General features: G+C 43.1%; 1 protein-coding gene across 1 annotated transcript; it reads left to right on the forward strand.

The window, feature by feature from the left end:
• The first annotated feature begins 5,072 nt into the window (after window positions 1–5,072).
• ZNF622 (zinc finger protein 622) lies at window positions 5,073–17,584 on the forward strand. The gene is made up of 6 exons (XM_008689892.2): window positions 5,073–5,852; window positions 6,390–6,635; window positions 6,864–7,026; window positions 9,762–9,874; window positions 15,851–15,994; window positions 17,310–17,584. The coding sequence occupies exons 1-6, from the start codon at window positions 5,231–5,233 to the stop codon at window positions 17,435–17,437; spliced, it is 1,416 nt and encodes a 471-aa protein (XP_008688114.1). The 5' UTR covers window positions 5,073–5,230; the 3' UTR covers window positions 17,438–17,584.
• Window positions 17,585–20,382: the final 2,798 nt, after the last annotated feature.

A 20,382-nucleotide genomic window follows, 5' to 3' on the forward strand; every position in this document is an offset into this window, starting at 1 on the left:
GGGGACTACTTATCTCTTACTGTGAGAATTAATGCATTTATTAAAGTGTGAAACATGGATTTTTTTTTTTTAATTGTAAAGGAGTTGTAGAAAATATTTTTGCTCTCTTCCTGGAGAAAATGCTGAGCAAAATGAGACAATGGGAATAGCATACATTGATCATGTATTTTGACAATCAAGCAGGGCTCAAGAAGTTCAAGCTTGCTTTGGAAGGTCAATCCAGGCTTAAAGCGGTGTTTACATTCTCATTCTGAATCATCATTGCTTTTTTTCTTACCCTAAGAATCTTCAAAAGTGATTTTTTAAAAACTGCCCCCTCTCATGTAGTAGAATATGAAGAAAAGAAATATTAATAAGGCTTTGCAATTGGCAAACATCCTCAACATATTTAGGCATCTCTTATATCTGAAATAAATGCAACTCTTTTTCTTTAAAAAAAAAAAAAGCAAATGCCAATATACTACTGATTTTAGGCAAGAAGCAAATGTAAGCAAATTCTTATATTTATGAAAAAAAGTGACTTAAATGTTTTCCTTTTCTGTTTATAATTTAGGTTAATGTTCTTTATACTGCTCCAGCTATATTAGTTATGAGATAGGAAATTATTCTGAAAACTAAACTACCGTTGTCCTAGGTCATTTGTATCATGATGAAGTTAGAAAGTCTCAGAACTATATTTTTGTGTATTATTCCTCCATTTCCACTGCAGCATTTAAGTTAGGATGGGATGTCATAAATATGAGTTCTAGTTCTGATGTTAATATTATGGGCCCCTAAGATACAATGTTAAAGTCACATAACATCCCCAAACTACCACTTCAGTTTCCCCAAACATAAAATTAGGAAGCTAATTATTCTCTCACACAGGGATGTTTTTAGAGTGAATGGAAAAAAGTGTCTGAAGCACTTTCAGGAGAAAAAAGGCTATATATAACCATGATAGTGATAATTTTTCCCCTGCCTGTGTTTCAACCAAGCCATCTTTTCAAACATTAAAACAAAGTCAATCAACAAGTGCCTGCTTATAGGAAAACTCTAAAGTTCTTTCAGTGAAACTAGCACTATATTAGCCTCATAATACAATAAATGCTGTGGAATAAAAAGATGAAAAGTGTTGCAAAAATGCCTATTTTTTTAGTTGACTCTGGACCATGTGTGAGGTTCTACACTAGCCATTTTTAATGGATCTAACACTGGCTGGGAGACTCCAAGGCAGTCACATAACATCTACACCTGTTTCCTTCAGCTGTGAAATTAAGTTACAGAACCTGCACCTCGTAGTAATTAAATGTCTAAGACTGTGGTTGGCAAACTATGGCCTACGGGCCAAATCTGGCCTGCCACTGTTTTTGTATGGAATAGCAGCTAAGAATGACTTTTTCAAAATTTTAAGTAGTTGAAAAAAAATCAGAAGAATACTTCATGACATGTGTAAAATATATGAAATTCAAAATTCATCCATAAAGAAAGTTTTGTTAGAACACAGCCACACTCATTTACGTACTGTCTATGGCTGCTTTTATGTTAAAAAGTTGAATACTTGTGGAGACCATAGGATCTTGCCCTTTATAGGAAAAATTTGCCAACCATTGGTCTAATACATAGTAGAAAAGTTACAGTTACAGTCATGTGTAATCCTCCTGACCCTACAATTAACTAGTAGTAAGAATGTTTTTCAGAAGGAAATAATTAAATAAATTATTCACAGTCACATAGCTAGTAAGGGGGAAGGCCAGTTTGTCTCCAAAGCCTATTCTCTTTCAAATACGTCACATTATCTAATATTTTTTATTTTTTAAATACATTAAGAATGATCATAATTTTAAATAGTTCAGCAGAATTTTACTAAATATTAAAGACTGAATTTATTTTATTTGGATTATTTTTTCTTTTTTCAAAGAATCCAGAAACTGGCTGATCTATTTTAAATTCTGTGAAACCAGGTTTTCTCAATTCTTTGAGAATATCTCAATTCTTTGTTAATTTAAGAACAGAAAACTCTGCATATTTAGATGCCCAAAAACCAAGAGATAGTCAAATGTTTTAAAATTGTTTACTGGAAATCATGATTCTTTACTTAACTTTTTTAACGAACACAGAATTCATAGAAGTTGTAAACCATTTAATAAATGTTAGTTTTTGTATTCTTTGTTACCCTCCAAGAGTTAATCCCAACCAACCCTTTTAAGTTTTCCTTTTAACAACCAAGTTGCTACTGCAATATAGGTGTGTGAAAAGTAGAAAGCCTGTCTCAAGAGGCTACTGACATGGGAGGGTCATGAAAATAGACTGAAGGGGGCAGGGAGGAAATAGCACACAAAGAATGACCAGACGCCAGAAGAACCATAGAAGAATTAAAAAAGAAATCCAAAACTTCTTTAGCCGTCTTTTGCTTTACTTTTTAGAGAAGCTTGAAAATATATGTTGTTTTTGCTCATCCCCATGGATGACTAGTACTAGGTACATTTCTTAAAGTGGGTCTCTTCTCCAGAGGGCTTAGCTATTTTAAAAGATTTGATCATCTCAAAAGCAAGTTTTCTGGAATAAAAATCACCCTCACACAACATTTGCAGTAAAAAAATTTTTTCAAATACTGAACAATCTGTGTGTCAGCACTGTTCTAGCATTGGGGTCTAGAGCAATGAAAGGAGTCTGGTTTGCCCAGGATGGTTAGGTTTCCTGGGATACAGGACTTCAAGGGTTAAAACTGGGAAATCAGTGACAAACAACAAATGGCAGTGGTAGCCAATCTCCCATAATGTTCCTCTGACACCCCATTCACGCCCCTATGTAGTCCCTCCCACGTGAAATAGGGCTGACCTTCAAAAGTAATAGAACATTGTGGAAATGACTGCATGTGACTTCCAAGGCTAAATCATAAAAGACATAGCGGGGGAAGCTTTCTGGGGAAGCTAACTGCCCTGTTATGAAAACAATCAACTGCTCTATGGAAAAGTCCACTTGGTGAGGAACCAAAATCTCTTGCCCTCAGCATGTCAATGAGCCATCTTCCAAGGGGTCCTCTAGCCAGTCAAACCTTCACATGACTTGAGTCCTGGTCCTCATGTTACTGCAACTTCCGGAGACCCTGAGCCACTCGAATTCCTGACTTACAGGAAGTGAGATACTCCCAGGCTTGTGGAGGTTTAAGCTGCTAGATTTTGGGGTAATTTGATATGGTGTAATAGATAACTAATAACATAGGCAGCATTTTTGACAAGAGGGTATGGATAGGCCTCTCTTATAAAGGCATTTGGGCAGGAACCTTAAAAGTAACGGAGTAAGCCAGCAAAAGAACTTTTCAAAGAAACGGAGTAAAGGATTTCTAAGACTTACTACCAACAACAGATGCTTGCTTAGCCTTGTTTAAACGAACATCAAAAGGGTCTGAAATGTGACAAAAATGTGACCGAAGTGGGGTGAGCAGAGTGGGGAAGGGGGTGTGGCAGGAGATCACAGGTAGGTGTAGGGGTGATGGCAGATCATACAGAGCCTTCTAGAATAAAGTGTAAGTATCTCGGTCTGTTCCGGCTCCTATAACAAAATACCACAGACTGGGTGGCTTATAAAGCAACAAAATAATGTCTCTTCTGGAGGCTGGAAGTCCAAGATCAGGGTGCCAGCATGCTCCAACGAGGACCCCTCTTCCCACTCACAGTCTTCTCATTGTAACCTGGGGAGGCGGGGGTGTCTTTTAGGAGAGCACTAATCTCATCGTGAGGTCCCGGTCTTCAGTCCTAACCACTTCCCGAGCGCCCCACGTGGGCGTTAGGTTTTCAACAAATGGATGGAACGCAGGGGGAGATACACACATTCAGACCAAAAGAAGTAAGGAGTTTGAATTTTATTCTGGGTCTGGGGAAGCCACTGGAGGGTTGTGGACAACAAGAGCAATGGGACTTGACCTACATATTAAAAAACGTCTCTATCGTTTTGGGTGCCACGGGCCGCTTGGAGTCTAAGCATGCAAGTTCCAGGGCTGACAGGTTCGGCTAGGCTGCGCAGATGAGCCGAAGAGCTGCCTAAAATTCAACACTCATGCTTCCTCCACCTGCGCTGTTACCTATGAGGCCGCGTAGTTCACTGCGCACCTGAAATGCGTCTGGCCTTAACTGCAGTGTGCTGTTACTGTGTGATATACACCGAAGTCCCAAGACCTCGTGCCGACAAAATCTCATTACATCTTCTGGATTGGTAACAAGCTCCAATGACAATATTTGTATATATTGGGTTAGACAAAACATATGTCTTACCTCTTTCTTTTTGCATTTTTTAAAACGGGGCTGCTACTCGACTGAGGAGGACCTATATGGCTCGGATTACAGGTCTCCGGCCAGCGGCTGGGCTGTGCTCCTGGCTGGCAAACTTTTCATTCAAGCGTTTCACGTGCGCCCTCCGCTGGAAGGGCTGCCCCAGAAAAGCCGAGGCTCTGGCCCGGCCTCGCCGGTGTTCCTGCGAAATCCCGCAGCCTCCGGCCCGAGGCTCAGGTTTCCCGGGACTCCGGACGGCCCGGCGGGCACTAAGGTGGTCTGATCCCGCGGCTGAACAGAGGGCCTGGCTTTCGCCACACCCGTTCACTGGGCCGCCGGAGCGCAGCTCTAGGTCCTGGAGAGGCCCCGACCTTCACTTAGCCGGCGGATCCCTCCTCCGGGCCCTTCCCCTCTCGCACAGCAGCCACCTTCCGCGCGTCACCCCACAACCACCGGGGAAAGTAACCTGGTGGGCGCGGCGCCGGGTAATCAATACCTTCCGCCGCGGACCCAATCAACACCCTCCTCCGGTCCAATCAACACCCTCCTCCGGCTGGCCCAGTCAACACCCGCCTCAGGCCGACCCAATCAACACCCTCCTCAGGCCGACACACTCGACATCCACCTCTGGCTGGCCCAATCAACGTCCACCTCATGCCGCTCTAATCAACACCCACCTCAGAATAGCACAATCAACACCCACTGGAGGCCCAGTGGGCGGGGCCTGGTTAGCTACCGGCCTTCCCTCGCCTTCCGGGACCAGCGGGAGGGGACGCAGCTACAGACAGAGAGGCGGGACTTCCTGCCCAGCTGAGCCTAACTTCCCTAGTGTGCCGGAACTTCTCACAGAAGGAGCCTGGCAGGCTGCGTGCGGTGTAGTGTTTGGTGGGCTGAGGCGAGTAGAGGTTTGAGCGTCTGGTGGCGTTACGACTCTCGTGACTAGAATTTTGCCCTGGCCGCCCCTTATTTCGGCCCTGGCGATGGCGACGTACACCTGCATTACTTGCCGGGTGGCGTTCAGCGACGCGGACGTGCAGCGGGCCCACTACAAGACGGATTGGCACCGCTACAACCTGAAGCGCAAAGTGGCCGACATGGCCCCGGTCACCGCCGAGGGTTTCCAGGAGCGGGTGCGGGCGCAGCGGGCCGTGGCGGAGCAGGAGAGCAAGGGCACGGCCACCTACTGCACCGTCTGCAGTAAGAAGTTTGCCTCTTTCAACGCCTACGAAAACCATCTCAAGTCCCGGCGGCACGTGGAGCTGGAGAAGAAGGCCGTGCGCGCCGTGAATCGGAAAGTGGAGATGATGAATGAGAAGAACTTGGAGAAAGGGCTGGGCCTGGACAGCGTGGACAAGGATGCCATGAACGCGGCCATCCAGCAGGCCATCAAGGCTCAGCCGTCCATGTCTCCCAAGAAGGCTCCCGCGGCGCCGGAGGAGGAGTCCAGGAGTTCCGCGGCGGTGGCCCATGGAGGACGTGCGACTCACGAGCGGGACCCGGCCGAAAAGCCTCCCCGGCTCCAGTGGTTTGAACAGCAGGTGGCGAAGAAGCTGGCAAAGCAGCAGCAGGAGGAGGAGAGTGAGGAAGACCTGGATGAAGAAGGTAATGCCCTCCCCTTAAGTTTCCAGATTTATACTCGAAGTATATCGTCTATACCAACTTATGTAGGGTTTGTAATTCTACTGGGTTTCTAGTTACCATGGCTTTGCACTTAATTCATTTGATTAAAACACAAAATGAGGGCTTCAAACAGCTAGCTAACCTGAAGTGTGGAGCTGGAGCCAGCAACCGAGCCCCCTTGATTTTATAAGCTGTTTATTCCTTCCTGCCCTCATCCCACATCCATTAATACTGATTGTGTTCATATAGACTTAGGAAAGGACGGATTCCCTCGAGTTTACTGTGTACTGGAAAAGAAAGATTAAGGAATTTTTTAGCAATACAAACTCATCTGTGTAAATGGACGAACTAAAATTGAGATCTAAGGGATCTAAGGGAGGGTTTGTCCTTGGATGTAATTGGCGTTCTGTCCCCCCAGATTTAAGACTGTACCATCTCATGTTTGTGAATCCTTGTGGTTTCTTCGATGGCAGTTACCACTTTCTTAAACTAACTGTTTTTCAAATCTCTGGCTTGAAGATTGGGAAGATATCGATTCTGATGAGGAGTTGGAATGTGAGGAAGCTGATGCCATGGACGAAGCAGAGGAGCAGGCGGCAGGGGGAGGCCCCCTCGTCGGTGCCATCCCCATAACGGACTGCTTATTTTGTCCCCATCATTCAAGCTCTCTCATGAAGAATGTGGCTCATATGACTAAAGTCCACAGCTTCTTTATTCCTGATATAGAGTATCTTTCCGATCTTAAGGGACTGATTAAATATTTGGGTAAGTACAATAGTTTTCCTTTCAATGAGGAAATACCACATTACTGGGGGACAAGTTTTAAAGGAACAATCATTTTTTGTTTCTCATCAATCTTTGATTTAATTATGTGCTTATTTTGTAAAGATCAAAAACTTGATGCATGTTTTTGGAATTGTGGAGATAAACTGTGAGCTTTAATCAGGCTGCAAAAAGCTCCTCTTATGTTTTGTCCTCAAATTATTTTTCCAGGAGAAAAAGTTGGTGTTGGGAAGATTTGCTTGTGGTGCAATGAGAAAGGGAAGTCCTTCTACTCCACGGAAGCTGTACAGGCACACATGAATGATAAAAGCCACTGTAAGCTCTTCGCGGATGGCGATGCTGCTTTGGAATTCGCAGACTTCTATGATTTTAGGTAAGTCTGTGGTTTGTAATGTGAAGCAAAGTGAGGTCATCGTATTTGCATTGAACTGATACTATGTGTGCTGGTCCCTGACACATGTCCGGCACAGTACAATAGATGCTTTATAACTCTTGTAACACTTCCATATGGGTGATTGTTCCCTCTCATTTTGTGGATAAGAAACTATGAGAGTTGAGCACACACATTTAATGAAAGAGGTCTGATAAAGACACGATCTCAGGCCCACACTGAAGTTTGCCTGACCTGAAAACGTGGTTTAAATAGTTAGGAGCTCGGTTTTGCCAGTTACCTTGTGAACAGAGGGACTGAAATTAGATTTCATGTCTTGGTTTCCCTGAGAGTCCTTGAATCACAAGCTGTCTCCCAAGGGAATTGAGATGGTTGATGAACTAGGCCAGTCCCAGGCATTTGACGGTGACATTATACCATAGGTGGTTCACCCTTAACTAGAAAGTTGGATAATTCGTCCATGATGCAAGGAATCTGTGCCAGGCATTTTTGAACAGCTAATTCCTAGTGTCATGATGCCTATGACCTAGCACAGTTGTACTACACAAGCAGCTGTGTGTAATTACCATGCCGAGCATGCATAGTCTCCAGACACATGTGTTCAGAAAAGTCCTAGTCTCTGAAATCATCCTTCTGCATTTTCCTCCTGATTTCTCATTCTTCTTTTGCATTGAGGAAAACTTTTTCATTTCAGACATTTTGGTGGCTGGGTAGTGGTATCCCATTGTGATTTTAATTTGCATTTCCCTGATGATAATTAATGTAGTTGAAAACCTTTTTATATTAATTGGTCATTTGGATATTTCTTGTGAAGTGTCTGATCAAGTCTTTGGTCTGTTTCTTTATTGGAATTGGGTTATCTGTCTTACAATTAACATTTTAATGTATAACTCTCCAGTTATATTCTGTGTATATTTGAGAACATTTCTAGGAACATTCTTACAGGATTGCACTGTCCAATATGGTAATAAATATGGTAATGCATACTAGGTGTATTTATGCAGCTATTTAAGTTAATTAGAAATTAAGTTAAAATTTTAAAAATTCAGTTCTTTACTTGCACTACCTAGATTTCAAAGCTCAGTGCTTAAAAGCCCATGTGACTAGTAGCGCCTGTAGTGGACACATAGGCGTAGAAAGTTTCTATGATCACAGAATTCTATTGGATGGCACTGTTCTAGAACGTGTTTTTAGAATGGTTAAATTGAGGAGAGCTGCATTTCCAGCCCTACATTCTCCTCCTCCTCCTAGCTGGCAACCGTCTTAGAGACAAGTAGGTGAAAGAGTTCAGTTATAGGTCACTTGCTCGGTCTTTTTTTTTTTTTTTTTAAGCACAATTTTATGTTAATAGCAAATTTGAGCGGAAGATACAGAGATTTCCCATATAACCCTTGCCCCCACACCCCTGCATGCACAGCCTCCCTCGTTATGGGCATGAACTTACATATATACCTCATCATCAGCAAGTGCAGGGTTTACGTTAGGGTTCACTGTTAGTGTTGTGCATTTTGTAGGTTTGGACAAATGTGGTAATGACATGTGTCCACCATTATAGTATCATACAGAGTTGTGTCACTGCCCGGAAAACCATATGGAGTCCTCCACCTGTTCTTCCCTCCCTGTTTGTCAGACTGGCTTCTTCACTTAGTAATATGCCTTTACGTTTTCTCCGTGTCTTTTCATGGCTTGATAGTTCATTTCTTCTTAGTACTGAATCCTGTTCCATTGTCCGGATGTACCAGTTTATCCACTAACCTACTGAAGGATGTTTTGGTTGCTTCCACGCTTGGGCAATTATGAATAAAGCTGCTACAACCATCAGTGTGCAGGTTTTTGCATTGACATGTTTTCAGTTTCTTTAGGTAAATACTGAACGACACAGTTGCTGTATCCTGTGTTAAGAGCATGTTTGGTTTTGCAAGACTGCCAGCTGTCTGGCAAAATGGCTGCACCATTTTTTGTTCACACCAGCAGTGAATGGGAATTCTTATTGCTCTACATTCTCACCTGCATTTGGTGTTGGTTTTGTCACGTTCTGGATTTTGGCCATTTTAATAAGTGTGTAGTGTTAGCTCATTTGATTTTGCATTTCCCTGATGACACAATGTGAAGCATCTTTTTACATGTTTATTTGCAGTCTGTATATCTTAGTGAGGTGCCCAGTAAGGTATTTGCCCCATTTTAAAATCTGGTTTGTATTCTTTTTGTTGAGTTTTAAGAGTTCTTTGTGTATTTTGAATAATGGTCCTTTATCAGATGTGTCTTCTACAAATATTTTTTCCCTATGTTTTATTTCTAATGTTTTAATTCTCTTGACATTGTCTTACCCAGAGCAGAAGTATTTTCATTTTAATGAAGTCCAACTTATCAATTATTCCTTTCATGGATCGTGCCTTTGGTGGTGTATGTAAAAAGTCCTCACCAAACCCTAAGTCATCTAGATTTTCTCCTATGTTATATTCTAGGCATTCTTATAGTTTTCCCCTTACGTCTGTGATCCATCTTGAGTTTATAGGTCACTTGCATACTTTTTATTACAGAGGATGCTACCAAGTTGGTTTTTCTTCTAAACTTTTCAGCGTGCCATCCCTGCAACTGTTTATCCCCTGCTTTTAGGTAGCTAGTGGGTTTGGCATTTTGCAAATAGAATTTGCCTTTTAGTTAATTTTGAAGTATTAGTCTCTTTATTAATGCCATTCTTAATGCCTCCGTTACAGGAGTAGCTACCCAGATTACAAGGAAGGGGGGCACCCTGATGAAATTGAGGACTTGTCCGCAGAAAGGATATTAGAATGTGATGATGAAACCATGGATCTGATTCTACCTTCTGGTAAGTGTATTTGTCAAAGATAAATAGCTTAATGCCGGTGAGATTATTAGAGAGGCATGTTCGCATCAATCCCCTTCCATTCTGAGGGAGGTAGTTAAACATTAAATTTTATGTTCTCGGATACATAGTAAACTGAAGGCCGCCACCTAGCTCTGTGTTAGCTGTTTTGTTGAAATTAAATCAGTGTTTTTGCTTACTTCCGGTATGATTCCAAATGCTTTGATTGGTCATTTCCTTTCAAATATATAGACATTTTCCATTTGGTTCTTTATTATTATTATTGCCTCGTTTAGGTTTTTCTTGTAAATCACGGCCCTATGCTTATTCTTTGAACTGATTCCTGTTTCCTCATGTTGCTCAGACTTCCAGCTGGTAGTTTGTCCTGGGAGTATCTGATTGACAGTGCCCAGTTTCCTGTTTGTATTCTAATTATGGCAGGGAGACTTGGAGTTTGAATTGTGCCTGCTACTTTAGGGAACATTTGACCGATGTGGTGGGAATTTATCCCAGGGGGAAAAAAGCCATGAATATGAGAAGCACGCAGTATTGTTTACAGTGTTATGATTAGCTGATAAGAATGGGAGAAGCTACGGAAGACACGTGTGAGGAAGGAAAGGGAATGGAACAGTACAGATAATAAGATCCTAATGATGTGCGGTATTTACTGAGCAGTTAGCATGGTAGGTGGATATATGATTTTATCTTTACAAGCCTGTGGGTTAGATTCAGTATCCTTATTTGAACTGTGAGCCAGCTGCAACTTAGATAGGTTGAATAATTGACCCCAGATCATAGTCAGTGAAGTCTTTTTCTCCACTACCGTACCCTGCCTTGGGAGATTTGCAGCAACGGTGGGGGCAGGAGCAGCTATGCTGCTCTTGGAGATGACTGTGATGAAGAAGTCATCTTATATTATTGCTTTTCATGTAGACTGTCACTGCTTAGGTACATACAGTCCTCTTTAACTTGGAATAATTACCTTTTAAAGCTAAAGGCAGCTTTAGGGTATGGGCAGGCAGAACTTGTCTTGAAGATATAATTCTCCTTACAGTGACAAGAAAGTTATCAGGCACAATATTGTGGCCTCCGTGAGACAAAGTATCAAAACAGGCCTAAATATACCACAGAAAACCTCTTGTAGTCTTCCTCTGGTGAAAATACCAATAGATTATGGTAGAAATAAGCTGAACAAGTTAATTTCTAAGACTGTCTTTTTTAGCCCCTTACCGCATTAGCGTCCACATCCTTGCTCAGAGTACGCTGACCCAGACTGTGAGTGAGCGGAGTAAGATGGGCCTGGAAAGCAGTGTCTGGCACGTCATCAGGAATGGGGCCTTCGCTTTGCATGGACTTCACGTTCTCTACCAAAATGTACCAACAATGAGCATATTCTATTTAAGAAATATAGTCTATTTGAGAGAAATTTTCATCTAAACATAAAATTTTTGCAACTTAGGAGTTTTGTTTTGTTTTGTGTGTGTGTGTGTGTGTGTGTGTGTATTTTGTCTAGAAAACACGTTTTCCCAGGATGATTGAGTTTTCTAAGATTAGCCAAAGCCCCAAATGGGCATCTTGTTAGGATACTCTCTTCCTCTCCCACACTGAAACAATTACTAAGTGCGAATCCTAAACAGCCTTTGAATGTTTTTTTTCTTTGTTTTGTCTGTAACACTTGCCTCTGTCACTATTACTGCTTCCTGTATGTCCATCTCCAATCCAGTGTCCACTCTACCACCCAGAGCATTTTTCCTAAAACAAACACCAGTCTATTTTCTTTTTCCTCTGGAATTCCTCCAGGGGGAGCCATTGTTTTTCCGGTAAGTTAGTGTCTCCAGCAGCTGTGCCCCCCCACCCCCACCCCACGTATCCCGTGCTATTCCTTTACCTGCCCATGGGCAGGTTCCCTCTGAGACTTTGTACGACTGATGCCTCTCTCTCTTCCTGCTCTTCCTCCTTTAAGACTTGGGTTCAGGCCTCCATCAGCTTTTTTTTTTTTAACTCAGCACCTGCCTGAGTGTGGAGAGTCTCCTCTGCTCCCGGGATACTTGCATATCTGTGGTAACATTCCTCTCCTTTGTAATTGTTGGCTTGTTTGCCTGGCTTTCCCCATTACTTTTCAGAAAAAATTGCTTCTTTCATCTCAGCCCAGGGTCTCAGACACACAAGAGCCAGATAAATGTGTGTTGACTGAGTTGATTGAGTGAGAGGTTGGAGGTGACTTTCAAAGGCAAGCCAGGTTGATTCCCTTGGGCCTGCCACATGCTAGCAGCAGAGCAGTGGGAGCCACTGTGGGCCAAGAAGGGCCTCAGGGCCTTGGAATCACTGGCCTGCAACGCTGTGCAGCACATGGCTTGTTTTGACCTCCTCATGCAGTCAGAGAAGAAAGTGGCATGAGATTAATTTGAAGGTCCAATTTCCCTGGTTTTTAAAGCCTGGGTTTCCTTGCTAACTGCTGCTGGTCCACCTACTGAGTCATATTATTTTAAAATATTAGATAATAAACCTCAGGACAGCTCTTTTATATTAGACTTGGAAGTAGTGAAGAACAGTAAGTGCTTTGGTATTACTGTGAAATACTGTGCTCTTAGACAGACTCAGGAAAGACCTAACCAGCAGCCAGATACTGCCTTACACCACAGGTTCTTAACCAGGTCATCCACATTTTTTTTTTCTTGGAGTATGTGCATTTTCCTGGGGAAAGGCCACAGTGATAAAGTTACCTGTGTCGGGTGGCTCAGTCAGTTCAGCGTCTGCCTTTGGCTCAGGTCATGGTCTCTGGGTCCTGGGATCGAGAGCCCCTCATCGGGCTCGCTGCTCAGTGGGGAATCTGCTTCTGCCCCCTCTCACCCCGCTTTTGAGTGCACACACGCACTCTCTCCCTCTCTTAAAAAAATTTTAAAAAATCTTTAAAGTCACCTGTGTGGCCATGCATTTTTTTTTTTTTTAACTGTGTGGGTAAGTACATTTTTTTCTGGGGGAAATGCTGTAGTTTTTTTAAAAGCACCTGTGACCTGGAGAAGATTAAAGAGCCACTAATAAAAATATCTAAATACATGTCATTCACTACCTTCATGGGTCTTCACAGATAATTAACTGCTGAGACCTTAAAGAATTTGTTTAAATAATAACAAAACATAGCTTTCTTAGTAAATCAAAGACTGCTAGTATTCTGAAGTTCCTTCCAGCTATACTGATGCCTCTCTCTTCATGTCATGCGTACTTCCATCATCTTAACTTAAAAACTAGTCATCCTTCACTCCACCTTGATGATAATGAGACATGATGGTTTCTAGTTCATTGGTTTGCTCTCATGTCTCAGTACTGGTTTGGGAGGTTTTCTAATGAACCAAGAGAATGGGAGATCTCTGAATAAGCACTGTAAACATGGAACCGTCTTAGAGCAGTGTATTCAGTCACCTGTATGGCTTTGAGCAAATTTACCATTCAGAAACCTCTTCAGTTATACTCCGTTACTTGACTGTGTTAGCATGGATGTCGGCATGAAGCTAATTTGAGAAGGATTCTCATGTGCAGAGCTTGGTGATGTTTAATCAGCCACACTTTGTAGGGTCTGCTTTCAGCTGGTTTCAAAAGCAGTCCCTGTGATGTGTATCTTACATCTAGTTATTTCAGATCCACTAGGTGGTCCCGGAGCCAGTGACAAAGAGCATCCGGTAGAGGGCACTGTGAGCATTTACTGTGAAGGCTGTGGGCTGGCTCAGTTCCTTGAGCTCCTGTGGAGTAAGTTGGTGTGAAAGACACATCCAGTTAGCCACTGAGTAGCCGGATGAAACTCGTGGTGGATCCACGAGAATGTATAATTAATCTTAGAAAATTACAGTTGGAGGTAATTTCTTTTCCACTGTCTACTGGCTTCGATTATAAGCCTGTTTGTTGAGCCTGGTTATTGCCGTGGTGAAAGGTAGATGGACAGATTGTGGCTTTACCATAACTAAGACATACCCCATCTGTTATTTATTGGGCAGTCACGTTGTGTTCTAAAAATAATTTTCCTTGAGGGGGACCTTCAAGTTGGCCTGTTCAAGCCCGTTATTCTTGGGGCTTACTGTCGGGAGCTCACTGTCATTGACACGGGGCAGGGCTAGCTCTCAACAGTGTGTGTTTTCAGTTCCCCTACTGGCTGCAGAAACCTTGGCTTTGAGTAATGAAACCTTTTCAAGGATGTTCCTCAATAATACATAGGTCCAAATGCTGCGTAAGACCATAAATACATCGGCTTACTTTGTCCTGATGACTAGCATTATCATGTAATGATTTCGAGCATTGCAAACCTGGAGTAGCCTGACCTATTATTATAAATAGAAAATGATAATAAATAGTGCTGGGGTCTCCTTCCACAGCAGCCTTCATTTAAGCTTGAGTCTCTGTCCAGCAGCCACATCTTACTCCTCTCTTGTGGTCTAGGAGCTTTGTTAACTCTAAGGCTGCCAGAAGAATTAGGTTCCAGGAAACATGTTTCATCCGTATTGTATCCAAAAACCAAATCATCTTTGAGTTGAAAGGGGTTTTTTGGTCATCTCTTGCATCCTATCACAAAGAACAGTCAGCCGAAAGTAACTCCTCTCCATGTCTATGTAGCAAGCAAACTATTTTCTAGGTGGCTTGCCCCAGATATAGGGACTTCAGATAACCTGACAGAATTTTTTTGTGTAAATGAAAGGTCTAGATCCTAAAAGCAAATACATCTGCAATATTTATAGTCTCCTGTTCATGGTCTTTCTACACAAAACATTCTGAAAGAAATGGTTTTATGTATGTGAGTGTTTAAAACTTTCCTAGAAGCCGTACACATGGTTCTGCCTAGCCGTATTTCCTGTACTCGTGGTCAGTGGGAATAGCGGTTTCATGCCCCGTGTATATATGCTGCTGTTGAATTGCTCCGTGTTTGTCTGTCTGTCTGGGAAGGTATTTGGTTAATACTCTGAATCGTATTTAGTGTTGTATTTCGATTGCTCTTGGGTAATGCTGATACCGCTGTGTGAGGAGCGCCTAGTGAGAGCCGTGTTCGGATGGAGCCTGGAGTTAGCCATCGCTGAAGCCTGCCCCCATCCCCTCCACCTGCTCTGAAGCTCAGCACACTCTGCCTATGAAGGGCTCGACAGTCCGACAGTCCGTAGTAATTCATTTCTGAAAGCAGGAATGACTTGCATAGTTTACCAGATCCTTCTAGATAAGCAAAAGCTGTAGAGGGAATTCAGCTTAATCGTCCTTTAAAAATCTAGCTCACCAGGTGATTTCCATCCTGTAGAAAACAACAGGGCAGGGTTTCTTGGTGTAGTGACCTTTTAGGCCAGGTAATTCTTGTTGTGGAGGACTATCCTGTGCACTGTAGGGTGTTAGCGATATCCTTGACCTCTATGCACCGCTGCTAGTAGTCCCCCTTCAGGTGTAACACCAAAAATATCTCTAGTCAGCGCCAAATGTCCCTGGAGATAAAAAATGATCCCTGTGTGAGAACCACCACTACAGAGAATTTAAGCAAAAAAAAGGTAGATTGGTTTTTTACTCCAGACCCAGACTGTGACTTTTAGATTTTAAACATCAGGATTATTGTGTGTTTTATCTTTGTATTTAAAAAAAAAAAAAGTTGAAGTCCCTTATCTCCTTCCTTGGGCCCTATTCATATTAGTAAGTGTTGCTGTGTGAATTTCTAAAGAGACATATTATATGTAAGTAAGTACAAGATGCTGAGTATTTCATGTAACAGTGACTTGCCATTTTCTTTTTTAAAAATCCCTCTACTTTTTGATTTTTTGTCTTTTATTTTTTAATAAACTATGTCATCTTTTATTTTTTAATTTTTTTTAGCAGATAGAGCATTGTTTCTTCTGGCTTATCCATTTTCCTTTCCAGCTAGATACCCTTAAAAGTCTGATTGGGAAAGTCCTTGCTCTGTAGCTCTACCTTGAAAAATTATCCAATTCAGCGTTTCCATCTTGCTTTTTTGAAAAACAGGTGCCAGAGTGGGTCACCGCTCCTTGATGAGATACTACAAACAGCGATTTGGCTTGTCAAGAGTTGTGACCGTTGCTAAGAATCGGAAGGCTGTGGGCCGGATACTCCAACAGTACAGAGCCCTGGGATGGACTGGCAGCACAGGTGTGTTGATACTTACAACCGTGCACGAGCCCAGGAACTCCTATTATAAGACGGGGTTTGGGTGAAGTCCTTTGCATTTATGTTGTCCTTATGGATCCTCCCTAGAAGAAACTGAACTTCTTGGCTCTGGGGGCTTCCGTTACTCCTGGATACATTTATGGCAATAAGCCTAAAGTTCCATTACTTAAAAACTTCATATTCCTGGCACAGTAACTTTCTAAAATAGCCTATAGATAATAGTTACAGAAATAAGTACTTAGTAGTCAACAAAGGTTGAAATTATCCTGGAGATTATACAGAGGAATTATCAAGCAGGTCCTTGCGGCAAATACCTTGAGCTATGGAGTCAGGCATGACTTACTTGATACACTAAGTGGTTCTTACATGATGACCATGAGTAATTCAAGTTGCCTAAGCCTGTTTCCTCATTCATAAAACTGAAATAATAATAGGACCCAGCTGGCAGAGTTGTGTGGGTTGACTGTCCTAATGCACATGTGATACAATGTGGGACATAATAAAGGCTAACGGTCACCCCTTCTTGTAGTTTTCCCAGAGAAAACAATACAAGTGAGAGGAATAAATAGCAGGCCCTTGAAATTGCTAAGCTTTGAAACCACATCAATATCCAATTATTTAAATCTATTTTGATGTGTCTGCTCTATGCAGCTCAATCCTTAGATCTTTGGGAAGAACATTGGTCCACTAGACTGTGGAGCGGACAAAGGAGAGCTCCTTAGGATGTCATGGAAAGCCCTGGGCAGATAAGATCCGTGTTCAGTGCCACTGTGTTTATATATATATGTATGTATATACATATATATATACATATATATATGTATGTATGTATATATGTATGTATGTATATATGTATGTATATACATATATATACATACATATATATATACACGCGGCTTCCCTATCTGTGGCTGCCTGTGAGCCGCAAAGCCACTTAAATCTAGTGGACACTGACTTCATCTTACTCTCCTCAGGAACTATTGTCTGACTCAATTTATAGTCTCTGCCTTTCTGTCACCTTTGATCACTGGGGCATTACCTTTGGGGCTTATAGACCCTTCCAGGTGATGAAACCCAGAGAGGCTTCTCCCAGAGCAGTGTGTACAAGTACAGGTTGCCGTATGTTGTTCTGGGTGCGCATAACCCCCACTCCTGTTACACGGAGACCCCAGGTTAGCGGCTCTTCTTTAAATCTAAGAACCCACTTACCCCCAAACTGGCCTTGAGATTTTCTATAAAGATTGGATTTTTTTTCTGATCACAAGTAACTCATCGCTTGTCCCTGTCGCCACCACAGGAGCGGCTCTGATGCGTGAGCGGGACATGCAGTATGTCCAGAGGCTGAAGTCGAAGTGGATGCTGAAGACGGGACTGAAGAACAATGCCACCAAGCAGATGCACTTCAGGCCGCAAGTGAGATTCTGAGGGGCTGCTGAGGGGGCAGTGTCTGCCTCTTGCACCAGTGTCCTCGCCTGGGGACCGGTGCGAGCTGCATGGTATGACACACCCTTTTTGCCCCTGCTGCTCCCTGTACTTCATCTGTTCTGACCTAAGAATAAAAGTCAGAAGCTCTTTGGCTTTTCAGAGTCATTTTTTGGACAGGGTTTACAGGTTATGTGTTCACAAACTGAGTGCTGTGTCCTCGGGGCTCTGGGAGCCAGACGACTGCCCAGCGAGTGTGTTACTGCCTCAGCGTCTGACTGATTCCTGGCTGTCAGGGTCATATGGGAAACTCAGGCGTGACTCGTCCCCTCGAACTTGGTTTAGCCTTCCCCCGGCCCCAGGACCTACGTAAGGGGGCTCGGAAGCTAGGGAGGAAGTTGAGTGTCACTCATGTGAACATGTCGTGGCTCAGGAGGTGGCGCAAGTCGCTTCCGCTAAGCCCAGGTAAAGTGAGGCAGCATGCCATTGGCTTGCTGGAAGGGTTCTTTATTCCTAAGTGTGAGCACACAGAGCACGACAGTGCTGTGCACTTAGCCTCCGTTTCCAGTGCTGCCTTTCCTTGAGCCGCGGGTTGAGGAAGAAAATCAATGTAAAATGTTTAGATCTCATTTTAGAAACAAAAACTGACCTCAGGGTTGAACGTGAAGAGCTGCTCGGTTCAGGTGCCTCGTGGGGAGGCAGTCGTCCGGGGGAAATCCAGTGAAACATGAAGCTCAAACCCGTTGAGCTATTTTGTGACCTTGGAAAAGTGACTTGGTTTCTTAAATCTGTAAAATGAGCTGTTTGTTCTCTCACAGTTTGTCATGGGGGTGAAATCAGTCTGCCGAAGTAAGTGTTAAAGTTCTCCCTTCTAGAGCAAACCTGCACCCCTGAGGAAGGCTGACGTTCTAGTTGGAACAGTGGTCTCTCTCTAGTGGGTGCAGGGAGAATGTTCCTGCCCTCACCAGCTACTCACTGGCCCTCGCTGGCAGACACGGGTCTTTCTGTAAACTTTGGACGCAGAGTTGAATGAATTCTATTTCCTCAGTACACAGGTTCACTCTCACCGACAGTGGAAGACTCCCTGGTTTTAATTTTGCTCCTGCAGCCTGTTTTCTAACATTCTCCTCACACAGGTACCCATTCTCTGGTGTTTGACACATCTTTAAATCTATATCCTAGGAAAAAGATGTTGTGCTTCACCTGTGGTGTTTTTAAGTTCTTCCTGAGTTACGTGATACTGAGCTTCTGTCAGTTTTGTTCCTCGTTCAGCCTTTTGTCATTCAACACGATATGCTGAGATCATTACTGCTGACGGCTTCTGTCTCCAACCCCGTTACCACACCAGCCCAGCACGGTCTGTGTACCTTATTTGTATACATATCTTTTAACTTTGAAGTGTTTTACCTGTGGAGAGGAACGGGGACAGTATGTTTCCTGACCAACAAAATACTCCCTCCATTTATTTATCTCCTTCCATACTTAAGGAGATAGCTTCTTAGTTCGGTTTTGGGTTTGTGGAGCAATTCTGTATCACTTCTTTTTTTTTTTTTTTTTTTTTTTTTAAAGATTTTATTTATTTATGTGACAGAGAGACAGCCAGCGAGAGAGGGAACACAGCAGGGGGAGTGGGAGAGGAAGAAGCAGGCTCATAGCGGAGGAGCCCGATGTGGGACTCGATCCCGGTATGCCGGGATCACGCCCTGAGCCGAAGGCAGACGCCTTAACGACTGCGCCACCCAGGCGCCCCCCGGAGCAATTCTGTATCACTTCTATCCACGTCATAATTTTATAGAATACAGTTTATTTGCCTTTGGGAAGGAGAACAAAGAAAAAATAACTTTAAACATCACCCATACATAGTTACGAAACTTTTTTCCTTACACTGAGGACTTTTAATATTACTTTCTTAGTAACTTTCAAATACACGGTACAGTATTATTAACTATAGTCACCATGCTGTGTATCCCATCCCCTGACTCATAACTTAAAGTTTCTACTTTGACCCCCTTCACCCCTGCATTTCCTTTTGAGTAAATCTAGAATTAATCCAAATTAACCCAAAAGTAAATCTTTATTAAATTCTACAGCGATTTCCCCTCAATGTCCATTACCTCTAAGTCGGTTGTCTAAACTTGCAGTGGGCCCCAGAATAATCCTGTCAAAGTTCTTCATCAGTACCAAGGCAGCACTGGCTGCTGTGGCCGGCTGACCAGGGTTTGTGTGGACTCTCCTCCTGGGAGTTCTCCCAGGACCACATGGCCCTGGCAAGTCTGTCTTTAGCTTGAGACATCAAGGCTGGGATCAAAAGTGAGAGAGCATAACCTCGTTCTCTCTGTGCGCGTAACCAAGGCCCCGGCGGCTCTGCCGAGTGCCCTTCCTGTCTGCAGACTAGCCACGGGCTCGAGGCGTTCCTCCTGCTTCGCGGAGTGTGGAGTTGTGTTTCACGGAGTACAAAGTGCTTTTGTGCGCCATTTTGTTCCTCAGCTGTCAGGTGTAGGTAGCGTTGCTGTTTCACAGGTGAGAAAATAGACTCAGGGAAGTTCAGTAGCTTGTTTGGGGAGACCCAGAAGGAAACCAGAGATGGGGATTTCTGGTACAGGGTTCTTAATATAGCAACACTGTCGAACAGAATCCTCAGCAACATCCCATCCTAGGGAGCACGCTCTGTGGGGCTATAAACATTTATGCAAGTGTTAGATTTGCAGCAAGCTGTGAAAAGAATCTTGTTCTAAATCTAGAAATACCTAGAATTTAATGTTACACATATGATATATGCATTAATGACATAACTGTTACACGCATGAGAGAAAATACCACCTTTTCTTTCCTAGAATGTGAGCAAATTTTGCCCCCAACCAATTTTGGTCATTTGTGGATTCTTAAGCTGCTTTTCTCCACCTTAGTTATTTCTAAACTGTTAAGATCCCATTGGATATTATTTGGAA

Source organism: Ursus maritimus, unplaced genomic scaffold (genome assembly GCF_017311325.1).
Source record: "Ursus maritimus isolate PB19 unplaced genomic scaffold, ASM1731132v1 scaffold_15, whole genome shotgun sequence".
Classification (NCBI taxonomy): domain Eukaryota; kingdom Metazoa; phylum Chordata; class Mammalia; order Carnivora; family Ursidae; genus Ursus; species Ursus maritimus.